We start from the raw sequence: 15961 nt of genomic DNA, 5'->3' as shown, positions 1-15961 counted from the left end.
TAACCCTGTAATCCACATATTAAGGAAACCCTATTAGACTGGAATCTTTAAGGTCATGTTCTTGTATATGATTTCCTTCTACAGTCCATAAGCTTTATGGTACTCTGACCAACTTCAAGTTCAGTGACACAGGGAAGTAGCACCTCTATGTTTCAACTTCATGCTGCTGCTTTCAGTCTACGATTCCTGGTGGGAAAAAAATCTTTTGGCTTGGAAATAATAATAAGCAGCTTCTGCTTACGGTCTAACATTAGGAGGGAAAAAAAGCCTCACAGAGAAGCTAATAATTCTTCACTAGTCAGGCTAATTATTACCAACAATTCATAACATACCACAACTAACACAGCAAAACTCCCACTCTAACTGTATTTAACTTTGTTTACAGAGGCCAACAGAAATCTTTTCTCATATCAAAGCTTGAAGGGGGAATTACCAACAAATTCTGGCACACAGTTACATATTTTTCAAATACACTATTATACATGATGAGATTCCTGAAACTAGAGAACTTTCCATAAAACTCAGACCACATTATTCCAAAAGGGTTGGGCGGGGAGAAAAAAGTGGTAGTACAATTACAGCCAGTGACAAATCAATAGAAAAAGGAAGCAGGAATGCCCCTATCATGACAGGACCCCTGGAACATAAATCAGACTGTGTTGTGTAAAAATTGTGTCTGTTCAAACTTTTAATAAAACTAGAAATCCTGTATTGCTGCCAATTTATTTGCTAAGCTGGGCTGTTGCTATATGCAGAGTATGAAAGAATATATTTATTGGGTTACAAACAGAAAAATGCATGCAAGGAAATTATAGTATTGAGTTATAATGTCTGACAATACTACTCATTTTGACATAACATGTATATTAAGCAGGAACTAAGTTCCACTGACAGTTGACTCACAGGAGTTACCTGCACAAGGCCTAAGAAACAGCATTAACTGAACAATAATGGACTAAAACCAACAAGAGCTTAAATCGGTAATCATTGTACCATAAAGACAAGTGCAAGTTGTACAATAGCTATAGTACTTCTTCTGAAAATAGATTTCAAAATTAGAGCTAAATTTTCTCTTTGGAATATAAAAATAATGCTTTTTCCTCATGCTAAACACTTCTAAAGACATTGAATTTCAAGTGTACTTATGTACTATTCTAAAAATACACATAACTCCAAAGTAGTAATAAAGTCTGTTTGATGAGTAATAGACCAGTGAAAATTAAGACAGGAGATCCCTGACTGCCCTGCCTGTACTCTGTCCATTTACCTGGACTCTTGGGACTACCTTATCAGTATGGAGTGAAATCATGGTGCCACTAATACCGGCAAAAGATACACCAATGATATCAACAGTGAAAAAATGTTACCCTGTGTGCTTCAAACAACTGCCACTTAGAAAAAAAAAATGAACGCATTCAAAATGTATGTTAGTTTCCTCTTGATTTAGAATTTCCTCCAAAATTATACTGGCCAGAGGCTCACACTGACACCTTTACTTCGAGGCTAAAGACAGATGTAAGGTCTGGCATAAACCTTAAATGTTTCATAAATGACTCACTACATATGGAGGAGAATTCTAGGTATTCCAGAAGAGGACTATGCATTTGACTCAGTTCTGAAAGGCCCCAAAATAATAGGACATAAAGCTGTAGCAGTTTTGTACATAGAAACTAATTTTATAACTTTCTGGAATGTTTTAGCTGCCCTTTTCTCATTCTCTGAGACTGAGGAACTATGGAAGAAAGCCACATGACAGAAAAGTAACATTTTTCAACCACGATATGATTGTAAACACTTTAGAAGTACCCTTTGTTGTCCAAGACTGGGCACTTTCAGCCTCATATATCATAAAAGTTTAACAGAAGAGACGTAATAGTTTTCACGACAGAACCAGATAAATTAATTAAATTTTTCCAGCCTTCTTCAATGCATAGGACTGGACTCTTACTTTTTAGACATAATTTTTTAATGATCATTTTTCATAACTGTGTCAACAACGTTTTTGTAAAGTGCTCCAACAATACTATCTGGAACCTAAATTATACAATAATTGTTTCACAACATTCCATAATTTACTTCTCTAGGCTACAGGCTAAAAAAAAAAAGTATACAAAATAAAACGGAACTGAAAATGAGGCATGATAAATTTCTGATTAGAGCCTTCCCACCACCATTTTTTAAATACTGATGAAGATTTTATGATCTTCAGCATACAGCATTTCATAAAAATGTATCTTGTTCTCTTATCAACTTTCATCCACTTCCAGCAATGAGTAGGGTCACCTGGGTGATCTAAAAGACAAAGAATTGTGAGGAGCCAAGTAAGACACATGAACATCAACACTGAAACAATTTTAGAAGTTACTGCCTATGGCAGGGTAAGATTTTGTGATCTGTATTATGCAGGTGATTAAACTACCATAATGATGCATTCTGGGTTTAGTGATCTATGTATCAATTATCCAGATCAGCACTTATGTTTTGAACCTTAAGTTCTGCAAGTCTCAATGCAGGCATTAAGTTTTATAGCATCTGCTACTCTCTGTTAGTATGGGTCAGGAGATAGTTTTCAGACATAAATTTAATTTTGAAATGCTTATAAAAATAAATAATCCTGGCAGTAATACATTAACAAGCCTAAGACTGAGATACAGTTTCTGTATCAGTAAAATCTAGAACAATGATTATGAGAACTACACTAACAAGATACTAATCAATATTATTCAAAACAAAAAAGAAAAATAATCCGAAAGAGTGGATTTTCCAATTTGATAAACATTAAGGCCACAGTTCCCTATGTAAATACAAAATTTTCTCCATGTGAAACACCACTGACTTCACTGTTTGGAATAGTCATCATCCTCAATAACTAAACATGCTCTTATGAAAATCTGCAAACTCTATCAGGTTTCAAAACTTGCTCTTAACATTTTGCCTCTATCTTTGGATATCTTCTTTTTCTGCTGCTCAGTCTGTTTTGAGAGCAGGAACATGACATCAGGCTTTGATTTTTCTTTCATCATATACCTCCCATATCAGAAGAAGAGAGGTTATTATATAACTTCATGTACTGAAAATGTTGAAGTACAAAACTAAACATACTGTGATTCCAAAGCACATAAACTGATGAAAACCCATCAGTTCCATAAACATCCACTTGAGCCAACCCAATTCAAAGATTGCTAGAAACCTAAGGAAAGCATGAAATTGTTGATTAAATAGATGGAGACAATTTTCAATTAGGTTGAGGTCCAGACCAGTAAAGAGATAAACATGGTTCTAGCGACATAAGTTTTGACACTTTTTTCCTCTACTACAGTTTTTACACTTCATTATTTTAAACAGGATTTCTACATAACTGCCTAATTTTTTTTGCCTGAAGACAGTAACTAAGTAAAGTACCTCTGATTATTTTTAATTGAATGGGTATGCGAATGGAAGACATAAGTAAGTTGTTGTAATCTCTGAAACGCTTTCTTAAAAAACACAAATAATGACTTGAAGAAGGGCTTTTGTGGTACCAATTTACCAATATATGATCCTACGGTGCTGTTAAAAATTGCATGTGCTCTACTGTTTTACATTTCTTTAGTATTATTTGTATTAACTCTATCTAAAATTAATTAATTTTATAATTAAAGAAATACATACATCACTCAAATTTAATCCAAAAGTGAAATATACCAATTTTTAAGAAATAATTCTGAAGATAAGTGTTTAAATTAGAATTTTGGACAGGAAAAAATATTTAGTTCTCGTAAGTATTATTTGTTACAGAAGTAAAGTGTGACAGATTCTTTCTCTCCTCAGCAGTGATGTGCTTCACTCTGCACAGTCAGCTGAGATAGACAGAAAAAGTTGCTTAACTGGAAGTGCCAAAAGTAACAGCATTTTTTGGCTCTTGTAAGAAAGTGCTGCATTTTACAGGAAGGTCATTTTGTTTCACTGGCAGATGATGTTTACGTCAGTGATATCATGTTTCAAACTTTTCAACAGGTTTCAGTAACAATGGTATAACCCTTAAGATAAAGATATGTCTACTCTACCCTTAATTGGTTTAGTGCGGACTTGGTAACGTTAGGTTAATGGTTGGACTGGATGATCTTAAAGGTCTTTTCCAACCTAAACGATTCTATGTGTCTATGATTCTATAATTCACAGTTAAGACACAAACCACAATTCAGCATGGACATGCCACATTATTCATGGTGAATAAACTCTTGTGATATACACAACTATAATGAAAATATGCAAAAGTTACAGTTTAAGTCTTAAAACTTAGTCAGGAATATCTAATGATGTTTTTAAAACACTTCAGACTTTCCAGTGCCAAATGGACAAAACAATGTAGCTGTACTGGGATGCTACTGTGCTTCAGCTGGTACCTTTAAGTTTTAGTGACTCTGGTCTCATAGCAAGCTTAGACCTAACACGACACGTGATTAACAAGCTGAATAGCCTCAGCTTTGAGTGATTTCCTCCGCAGTCACATGGTTCAGTACTCTGTAAAGTTCATAGAAAGAGGCTCTCGGACAAAAATTATCTCAATGGTAACTATCCCATCATCTCAGTTTGCTACCTGTACATAGGTATTCTTTACTGAGGAGGAAGGCGGAATCTTCTCCTCCAGTCTGGATGTCCCAATCCACGTCCTCTACCTGGAGGAAGTAGGAGAGGAATTAACTATTTTTAATGAACATTAAAGCAGGAAAACAAAAGCTTATTCAGATAGTCTGCAAGAAAAATTACATTTATACATATTTTGAAAAAAGAACATGTCCCTCTCCAGTTGGTGTATAACTATGGCTAGTATTTTGAGAAGCTGGAGGATAAATTCCATGGCGGCATTGCTCTTCTTAAAGCTCCTGGCCCACTGTAACTTTTAAATCTGGTCCAATTAATGGGCTGGGATAGTGAATCATACAGGTCACACACTGTGGTTGGTAGATAAGACTGTGTGAATTCAGGAAAGGTTTTCAGTGTGCTAAGACTGAAGTGAATGTATCCTTTTGATGCAATTACATTCCATGAAGAAATGGGACTCTGGGTAATTCCCTTCTGTCTTGGACAAAAGAGTTTGAGTGAGACATAACTCCAACAATTCTATTTTTTCTATATCTTTCCTTGACACTTATCTTTCCTTTCCCCTGAAAAACTGCTTTCAATTTTCCATAAAAGCTTTTCTCCAAGACCTTGTTTTTAAAGAAAAACAAGTAACTTTTTCAAAAGTCATATATTCTAAGTTGAATTCTTTAAAAAACAAAAGGTGCCCATTTCCCTTTTTCTCTCCTTTCCCAATAGAGAGATGGAAGAAAAACAAGGCAAAGGTGGATGGAAACAAAGAAAGCAAAACTTTTTTTTTTGAGAGAACATAATTTTCTTAGGCAGAATATAGTTGACCCCCAAATCCAGCAACTTCTCAATGCAAGTATGAAATTGTCAAAAAGATTCACTATTTCCCCATCTCACTGTTTATGATTCTGGTGGTAGGTGACTGGTAGCTGAAATTATCATCCATGACTTCTAGCTCTGACAGCTCTTACTCAATATGCCCTCATCCTTCCCCTGGGTCCATCATACAGAGAATTCTGATGTTTACCTTATCACTGGCAGAAATTCTATATCCTTGCCAACACCTTTCACTGTTTCTAATGTATTAGGGTATCCTTGATTTCAACCATTCATGTAGCTGTTACAGCCAGTCCCATAGACACTCTCTCCCCTATCTCCTTCCCTTATCTTCAGCTCACTTTCAGACAGGTTTTGAAATACTAGTATGAGAACCATTGTCCAAATCACTGAAATTTTAAAATATAGCTGTAAAAGTATATAAGACAATGCATAGATAAGGTTAGACTTACTTTTTCATTTTCTTTTTTTGCTATCTTTTGTATGTTGATTTAGATCTAGGTGATAATTTGTATGCTATGACAAGCAATCTCAGTGTTTATCAGTTGGACTGCTGAAGAGAGTGACAAAGACAGATGATACTCAATAGTGATTTCCACAGTTCTTAGTGCTCAGTTTATTTTTAGCTATTTGTAGAATGAGGTAGAAATGTGATTCAAAACAAAGTATTAGTGGTCTTAACTGCTAATTAATGAAGTATTGTCTACCAATAGGCTATATGGTATGTGGTGCGGTGTTTCAGCCACGAACCTAGAATCCGTAAAGTCATGCTTTATTACAGATACCTATGCTACCTCAGGCAAGAGGTATCTTTAAATTAGATACATACAATCTTTTTAACAAGCATCAGAATGGACAGATACTCAGAGTGGGATACACAAAAGTCTGCATGCTAAATAGGAAGTCTTCTAAATTAACAAACAAGAAACACTAAGGGGAAAATGTACCTCCCTGTGAGGCTTAGATGTCCCGTTCTGAGTTATATGGATGCACTCTCCATTTGTGATACACAGCCAAGAAATTTATGAAGAGGACTTAAAATAAATAAATAAAATAAAAACAAAACAAAAAAATCCCCAACCCCCCGAAAACCCCAGAAACCCATGGCTGAATTCCCTTCTCTCAAAATACAGCTAGAGGATGAGATGTTAATTATAAAAGATCAGTGGTTAGTACTCACCATAAAATGAGGGATGCCTAAGTTCAATTCTTGTTCTGCCTGAGGGGATTCAAACCATCATCTCAGAGAAATACCAGTGCTTTTTAGGTTTATGCTTTCTGTGAAGAGGCACTCTTTCCTCCATTGTTGAAGTTGAGACATTGTCATAGAATTCTTAAACATTAACTGATAAGGAAGAGCAAAGGCTGCCTAATCACTAGGTACACTCCTGACACAGAAGATATGGGTCCCATGGTTACTGTTCCATTACTTTTTAATGCATTTAATCCATTGATTTATATATAATATGCAACAGCAGGAACCACAACAGTATACCACAGGAAGGTATATAAAGGATGGAATAGATAGATACCAGTAATATTACTAGGAAGTTTTACCATGTAAGCTATCATGGAACACAAAATCGCTACTTTTTTGTTCTTTTTTCTCTCTCTTTGGTGAGACACACACATATAGCAGAGACAACAGCTACATAATGAAGCAACCCAAATACCTGTTTTAATATCAGCAAACTTAGGAAAAAGCAGCTTTGTCAAAATGGGTCATCTTGGCAGATCAATTTAAAAGGAGCTCTAAAACATTGCAGGGCTCTTTTGTAAGGACAGATATATTTTTCCAATAGATCTATTTTACTTATAACAGAGGCAATTTAACTGCACTTATGGGATCATGTTTTAAGAGTGTCCTGAGGATAGTAAATACAGCTAGTGTAGAAGCCAAGATGTTTTAATACTGCTAGTGAAGCACATTACAGTTCAGCACAGCTACTGTGGAACATACTTTGTGGAATACATCTATTCCTAAGATCTCTGGAGCTGGTCAAAGCCTGATGCCTGAACAGCAGGCTTCTTGAGATGGTCACAGCAACAATGACCAGTTTTGGTTCTGCTCACAGTCAGCATACATACTCTATATTTTAGCTTTACATTTTACATACACAATCAAACAATCTTATCTGTGAGTCAAATGATAGTATCTCACTCTCAAGCACACAACTGTGGTAGCCGAAACACATTAAATCTTTACTGTATTTATTTATTGCTTATCCTCCCTAATCACGTCATCAGTCTTCTTTGAAAACCTCACCTGGAAACAGAATGAATTTAGGCTCTGCAGACTTAATAAAATAATTGATCTTTCTTAGACACTTCCTTTTGCTTATTTTCTTTAATCTACATGTATATGCTTTAACTTGTAATAATGAGGAATTATTACAGGAAACTGAATTATGTCAGCTCAACAGTGTTATCCACAGTGATGCTTCATTGAAATGTCTGTTCTGTTCAAGAATGGAGATTGGTGAATGACTTAAGGTTAATGCAAAGACAAGATAGAACTTGCATTTGTATTACTCAGGCAACGATCTGGAAGCTGAGACCCTGATCTAGAAAACCACTTAAGAATGTGTTTAACTTTATTCATATGCTTAAGTGTTTTGCTGAAGTATGAATGAAGACCTGCAGCTAAAGACTTCAGACAGACATTTCTGTGCAGCTATGACAATTTGTTTTAGAACTATCACAGTTTTAAACACAGTTCAGCCGAGACCACACATGGAAAGTTTAAATACCACATGAAAGCTTTCTTCCCAAAACACTGTGAGTAAAGCATGACTCCAGATTATAATGCTACACTCTACCTCACATTGCAGAGTTAGTTTTTGCTAATGCTAGTACACAGCTATAATTGATACAAGTTTTGTTACTGACTGGTGTAGCCACAGGGTAACTGCATACATACAAATGCAAACTGCATATAGACACAGAGCTGTTATATTGTTGATAGAGACAATTCCAAATACACACATACATTTTTTACCTTGTGGTTGAGGATTTCTCCACAGGAACCCCCTCATCTGATTATGATACGGAGGAACAAAAGAACTTCTGTGTGTTTGTTGGAACCTGGGATTAAATTCTCTTTGTTGTGTTCCTGAAAAACAATATTTACTAAGCAACTCCGTATATAAGATTAAATGAAGAAAAAGAGAGACAGCATGTTCTTTTTCGGGAAACAACATTTCTTAGCTTAATGCCAAAATACTTATGCACAATTACAATTTTTCCAAACTAAAGTCAGCCTAATAAGCACAGTTCTTGTCCTCATTTCCATCTATGCGCATTATGATTACAAGCTGTTAACAAGTGTATTTAGAGACCAGATCAAAATTTTATGATCAAAATTTTATTTTTTATGATCAAAATTTTATTTGGAGACTGCAGTCATTAAAACAAAACAGAAATGTCTGTCCAAATTGGAATCACAAATCATAATTAAAATGGTTAAGTAGAGCTCTCAAGCAATAGCAGATGCTAACAAGGTCTGTTATCATAAATCATGAACACATACCCTTAGTTTTGAATGTCCAGCACCAGTATGGTGTAGCACCACATCAGAAGTATTGCTGTCACATAATGCAAACTACTGCAAACTACTGAACTAGCAGAAAATCAGCCTGTCTGTTGTAATTTGCTCAAGGAATTTTGAAGGGGTAATTTTTATCCTCACAGACATTACAGTTGATCATCTATTAAGCAGGTAATAAACCTAATACCAGTATAAACACTGAGATTCAGTGTGAATTACTTCAAAGCCTCAAAAGCCTCAACATTCAGGCTGATCTGTGAACGATGCTAAAAACCGTTTAGATGCTTTTTTCCCTGAAAGTCAGGCCAATCAGGTGGGGAAAACAAATGTTTTCAGTAAACCTATCCATAAAGTTGGGGAAAAAGAGTGCAACGTCTTAGGAAAAAAACAGCCATTCACCAGGTTGCCCAAAAGCTTTCTTATATTTTGAACTATATCAGTCAGTCCTATAAGGAGTATTCTCTGCAATGCCTCACTCAGACCTTCAACTATCAATGTTAAAATAGCTCCACTGAGGGAAAGGAAGAAAAAACTCGAGTCATCTAATTCCGTCTATAAAAATAACTTTAGTCATGGAGTAAATAGCAGTGATGTTTCTGTCAGTGAATGATATTTTATTTACTGCATATATCTCACTAACTATGTAGCTAGATGGAAATACTATTCTATCCAAACTTGGGTAATCAAATTCACATGAATTCCTAAAACCAGGAAATATGTTCTTAGATCTCTCCTTTGGTTTCTTGGAGAAAGACCTTATAATTTACTTAGCTTGATGGGCTGCCTATGTAAGTGCTGCTGTTGTTGAAGGATAATTGAGCTCATCCATACATTGACTTTATTGAGAAAATTAACACAATGCCAACCTGTGATAAATCCAATCCTTCTTGGTTTACTCTGTATTGTTATTTTCTTTGCCATGCAAGCCTTGCAAATGAAAGACTTCAGATTCTGGAAGGGTGTATACAAAGATTCCTGCAGACAATAGGGTTAAAAGAAAATCAATCACTGTTCTGCTTTTCTCTCTTCAGGTGTAGCACAAATCAATCAGATATACAACTAAAAGACTTGTCTTAGCCACACTCATGCATACATGAAGGCGGTAGATCTGGTTCGCATTTTTTCAGGAAACAAAGTTCAACATTTCATATTAAAAGTGGATCCTTGGAGGGATGAGTAGGGGTGCAGAACAAATGTTTTCCCCTTTCTCTTTAGTTCGTTTTCCTTCTCTGCTCACATCTGTACAACACTTGCATTCCTATTCTATTACCTTGTACCTGTAGATATACTTAACTAGACTTCTATCAGCAATACCTCAGGCAGAGATGGTTAAAGCCTCCAGGTAAGGACTGATGAACTCATGGAAAACACACCAGTGAAAATCAAAGTATCTTCATCTCATACATTAGAAATAAAACTTAACACAATAGTAATACATTAGCCCCAACTCCTGACTGATAAAATATAACCAAGTCTAATGAGAAAAGGGAGAATTAAATAAAAATGTTTACCTTGTGGTGTGATGAAAAGTTCTACTGTCAAAAGGACAAGCTGAAGCTATTTAAAGCCGCAATACTAAGACATATGATATATCCTTAACTTTCACTCATTTCAGTGAGCTTTGAAGAAGTGTCAGGTCTTAGAATCTTTTTCTTTTTTATTGATTTGTACTGGGCATGCAGGCAGTAGTCCACATTGAAAAGAATTATGAAAAGACAGATTTTAGAGCAATCGCATAATCTGTGATTTTCATAAAACTGAACTGAGTTTTACAGGATGACAATTCCTTTGTGTAACCACCAAGGTGGAGGGGGAGCAGGAAGGAGAGCAGAGGATTACAGGATAAGGTAAAAATCCAATAGGTGGCAAGACCGCAGCAACTAGAGAGGTTTCTTAAATTAGAGGTAGAGTCTGAATCCCTGATCCTTCCTGCGAACTTTCTTAGTACATTTTTTTGAGTTAACAAACCTCTCTATAGAGCCTTAAGCAAAACCCACAGATTTTTTTTTCCTCACAAACTGAGTACAGTCTGTGAAGAACACACGCTACCAAGAAAAACCTTTCATTGTATTCTTGGGAGAATAAATTCAGAATGTGTTTATGAAGGTTGGATGAAAGGCATGAGCAGAAAAGGACAAAACATATCACTTACGCTGACCTCATTAGGTAATTTGGTTTTAATTTAAAAAAATTGATCATGAACATACTCATTAGTGAGAAGCACAATAAAAAGGCTAATAAAGTGATAATATCATTGCCTCACTGCTTCATGAGACTATTATATCCAATTTTCTGTGTGGACAAACAAACTAATATGATTATGAAAAAGAGAACTAGCATAATATGAGCTTAGTTTTTTTTTTTAAAAGCAACATGGCTCTATTTTTGATTCTTCTCAGAAGCTTTCCATTTTTCATCTTTAACAGCTGCTAGGCTACAAAGAGTTGAGCCACATAAAAACTTGCCCACAAATATATCAACTGCATTTAATATATACATTTTCTTCTTTTGGTACAAGAATCTGTGGGAAGCAATCCCTAACATGTTCAAAATTTCAGGTATACCTGTAAATATTTAACCAAGATTGCATTTCTACTGTAATTTTCATAAAGCTATTAACTGTATTAAGCCCATCATAATCAAAACAACACTGATTCTGAGATTTCCTGAACTCCATGAAGTAAGGTAACTCTCCAGATCATAGAGAAGGGACTTTAGGAGTTAGAAGACAAGCACCAAACACCAAAACGAGTAACTTTTTCCTATTACTTATCTTTTCTATAACAAAACATCCCATGTAGAATAACTTTTTTCTGAATACAATGCTGTCACTATCATCAGATTAGATTTCTGGTGCTCAAGGGTAATTGTTAACAAACAAGTGCTGAAAGATCTTGGCTTCCAGAAGTACATTAAGCTCTGCCAGGAACTAAGTACCAGTTTTATTTATTAAAGTTGAACTTATAATAATAGGAAAAACCAATCACATAGGCTTGTTGCCTTGCCAGTGTCCCCAGCTAAACTGGCATCTCTTGGCAATTCTCCCAAAACCAGATTCTTGCCTCAGACTGATAAGCTGGAAAGCTATTTTATTAGTCTGGGAGGTATCTTTGCCATATATGTACCATAAAATCATACCTAAAAAGGAAAAAGATATTCAAACTACTCTAAAAATTCAAAGGGCTAGACTATTTTTCCCCACAACAGAACAGTTTATCTGGGGTTTGTTTAAACTGGAGTATCAGGCTTTTAAAAACCCTAACCTAGATTATTTTAGTTGATCAAGCAAATTTCCAACTCTGTTCTAGGGATCTAAGCATCTTCCTTCATCTTGCTCCTAAGACAGCTTAAAATACAACTTTAAACCTGACCACATCAAGATTTTCAAATGTTAGCTAAAACATACAACCTAACACATTTAAAAATACCTCTCAGCCAATATAAATTTTGTACAGATTTAGACACATATTGTAAAGTTATTCACTAACCTGAATTCTACCCAAATGGAGAAGTATCAATTTCACATAGCTCTGTACAGTTTTACATTTTCCCTTTTATTCTTTAGACCCTCTATTGTTCTGCAAAAGTCCTACATGAAAAACTGGATGAACCAGTGGCCCATCCAAAATCTACCGAAATCAACGGACCGATTAATGGGAACCACAGGATTTGTATAGAGGCTACAGTCCTAATCATATGATTGATTCCATATGGAAAGGATTATCCTCCTCCTCCATGCTGAAAACACATACATTCCACCCACCCACACACGTTCCACTCATCACTCCAGATCAGGATGGTATGTAATTGGACACAAAATTAGAAAAGAAAACTAATTATACAACACCTGGTACTGAATGCATGAGATTAAAATGATTCAAAACAAAAAACTTTGTAATCAGTTTTATTTATTTTAACCTCAAGCAATATATGTAACAGCAGGTAAAAACATCTCAAAGGTAAAATTTTCAAAAGTAATTAAAAGATACAGAATTTTCAGTTCCACATCGAAAAGAGACACATTAATCGAAGGTCTTAAGTGCTACCTACACAGACGAGTACAGACCTACCCAAGCATCTCTCCACATATTCTGTGCTGGTACAGCACGAGCCAGGTCTGGTCTGAGGTTTCACTAGTGCATTAATACAGCCTTGCACCCAGTCTAGCAGACCCTGCCTCTGAGCCTGGACATGATGCCACCCTAATGCACCAGATATGGCCCATACCCAGCAAGACTCTGCTGTTATCTCCCTGCCCTTGCCTGGCCAGACATGTTTTAAGTCATAGTGTTTTTCTGGTAATGTAGCATGCAAACTGTACAAATCCTCAGCTTCTGAAAAGTGGGACTGAGAACTAAGTAAGTACTTAGAGGTACAGGAAAGTACTTGGTGAGATTCTAAAAAAGTACCTAGATATACACCTTCCTCTGATTCCCAGTTCCTCTTTGAATTCATCAAACCTTCATCGCAGACTTTAGGTTCCTTAATACCTTTAAAAATACCACTCTTAAACACTTTAAAAATTACACCCAGTATGCTTATTTAAAGACATTCTTAATATGTGGCCTAAAATCTTAAGAGGAAAAAGATCTCATTAATATCTTAGTACTAGAAAACCATTACAGGCATTTTCATTTTTTAAATTGACAACCATTTTGACACTTCCTTATATTATTTTCTGAGCAATGGAAACAAAAATAAACGTAAAATTATAGCTTCCTTCATAGTCTCAGTATTTCTGTCATCTTATTTTTTTTTGGAGGAGAGGATGAAAGATGAATAAGGAAGAGAGGAAAAATACAAGGAAAGGTGACCAGTGTAAACATGAATATTAAAACAACAAACAAGCATGGACAGGTACATATTTCAAAGAATACAGAATTGTCTAAGAGGATGCGATTACTCACGTTGCCTTCCAAAAGCTCTTCCAAAGAGCAACCTCGGTGCGACTGCTGGTATTTTTCTTGAAAAAGTTTTCCATCAAACACTTCCCAAGGCATCAAATCATCCATTCTGAATGGAAAGCCACAGGCACTATTGGCCATGAGCAAAGTTGTAAGGCCACGAACAAAGACAGTGCCAAGATGTACACCTCTGGAGTCCACTTGTGCAAGCTGTTAACACACAAAAAAAAACCCCAAAACCCAAAAGCTAGGCCTCACAAATCAGGAAATACAAGCAATCTTACCATCACATATAACCATACGAACAGCAGAGCAAATGACAAACAGTCCCAAAGTTGTCACAATGATGGTCCTCTATTGCACATCAAAGGATTCTGTACCTAGTTTTATTCAATAAAGTGAAAGAAGTGAAGTTTGTGTTAACAAATACAGCATCTCAAGTTTTTAAGACAGACAGATACACTGAAAATTAATATGGAAAGACAAAATAAATGGCTATTCTCCATAGTATTTCTCAAGCATTAGCAGTTCCCCAGAAAGAATTCTGTTAGTGGAATGCAAAACATGAACTGGGAGTATGAAGTGATGTGTACAGTGATCCATTGACCTTCCACAGTTTGATCACGCGGGAAATGTTACAGCACTTAGAGATCATTTTAATTATAAGATTTGACAGAACAGAGTTTATTGTGCCCAGGCTTTTATTTTAAACACTCTAAAATTTCCTCTGACTGCAGTCTGAAAGTCAAATTATTTCACTTCAACATTGATGTCTCCAGAAGAAATACTGGAATGGTATGACAACATCCAGAAAATGCAAAATGAGAAACTCAACAAGACAATTAAAACTCATGGCCAAAATAAACCTGATGGGTGAATTTAACATTCTACTGTGGCAGAGCATAGCAAACTATAAGAGCCTTGAATCCAATATGGGGAAAATCATTATTTTAAGTATTGTGTAAACAGTACAAAGCTCCTCAGTGGGTAATGCCTTTTCCATGGCCTATACCAAAGCAGTCCATCAGGACCAGGAGGGATTCCTAACAGTGGGGCCATCAATACTGTAATCTGTGGCAGCTGCTGTACCCCTACAGTACATTTTCCTTACAGTAAGTTATACCAGGAATGCAATAGCATCCAAAATAGTCCGAAACAGAAAGGACAAAAATGTGGCTCAAATTTGTCTTAGCCCTATCTCCTGAAGAGCTGTGAATTGTTTGTTTGAAATGCAACAGAAAGGGTTGGCCCATTATTACTAACAATAACAACATCTTGAAAGGTCCCCAAAAGACTTAAAGGTATGCACATACACCATCAGTGCCCTATTTAAAAAAATGACACGTAATAGCAGACAATGTGAAATGCTGTACTAATGGATCTGAACTGTTTCCTCCCTAAGGTCCACGCAACAAAATCGGGAAACTGTTGCTAGCAACCCGGAGCTACAAAGCTTCTTCCAAAAGAGACAAACACTATAAATCATTTGGAGAATATAGCTAGAACCTGGTCAAGGACTTAGGTTTTCTGTATTACTGTGTAATGAGCTAAGTCTGTTGCACAATTTGACTACGTGAAACTGGCTTCTGCAATAGGGTTCCCCCTAACTGCAGACAAGGAACAGTAGGGTTCTGTTAAGCTGACTTGAAGATATGGGGTATACCTCCACTGGCTGTTTTTTCTACAGTAAAAAAGCAAAAGAGGACCTAGAGATGATGATGCAGGCAAAAGATACCAGGCAGAGTGGTCCAGAGCCCTCTGGGAAGAACTTTTGCCTCTAGTGATTCCTGGAAAGGCATCAAGCTGGCCACCAGGCCACTGACCCAGCATGACACTCAGTACTTGAAATTCACCCAATAGAGACAACTGAAGACAACCACTGACATCCAGACAAATGCAGACAACATAAGCTAATTTGAGCCGTCATTTAGAAAATTAAAGCCCCATCCTTTTCTGACTGTGACACTTCATACTTGAGCAAGGGAGACCTTCTTCTCCCCCCCCCCCTTTAAAATAAAAGTATTTTCAGTATGGGATCAGGCTACTGAGTTTCAGGAAGTTATTGCCTCCAGATGTAAGCTATCATTTTGCCAGCTGAGAC

The 15961-nt window shown here is 36.1% G+C and overlaps 1 protein-coding gene across 1 annotated transcript in view; it reads right to left on the bottom strand.

The window, feature by feature from the left end:
* Positions 1 to 841: 841 nt before the first annotated feature.
* Positions 842 to 15961, bottom strand: part of FAM120B (family with sequence similarity 120 member B) — a 55692-nt gene continuing 40572 nt past the window's right edge. The window contains exons 6-11 of the mRNA XM_075707955.1: positions 13864 to 14070; positions 9823 to 9931; positions 8408 to 8521; positions 6590 to 6628; positions 4580 to 4658; positions 842 to 2292 (exon numbers count right to left, since the gene is read on the bottom strand). Of these exons, the coding sequence (XP_075564070.1) occupies positions 4597 to 4658; positions 6590 to 6628; positions 8408 to 8521; positions 9823 to 9931; positions 13864 to 14070 (531 nt within the window). The 3' untranslated portion in view covers positions 842 to 2292; positions 4580 to 4596. The remainder of the gene's footprint in view (positions 2293 to 4579; positions 4659 to 6589; positions 6629 to 8407; positions 8522 to 9822; positions 9932 to 13863; positions 14071 to 15961) is intronic.

The sequence above is a fragment of the Pelecanus crispus genome, chromosome 3, assembly GCF_030463565.1.
Source record: "Pelecanus crispus isolate bPelCri1 chromosome 3, bPelCri1.pri, whole genome shotgun sequence".
NCBI classification, from domain to species: domain Eukaryota; kingdom Metazoa; phylum Chordata; class Aves; order Pelecaniformes; family Pelecanidae; genus Pelecanus; species Pelecanus crispus.
This window is presented reverse-complemented; position numbering and strand designations above follow the sequence as displayed.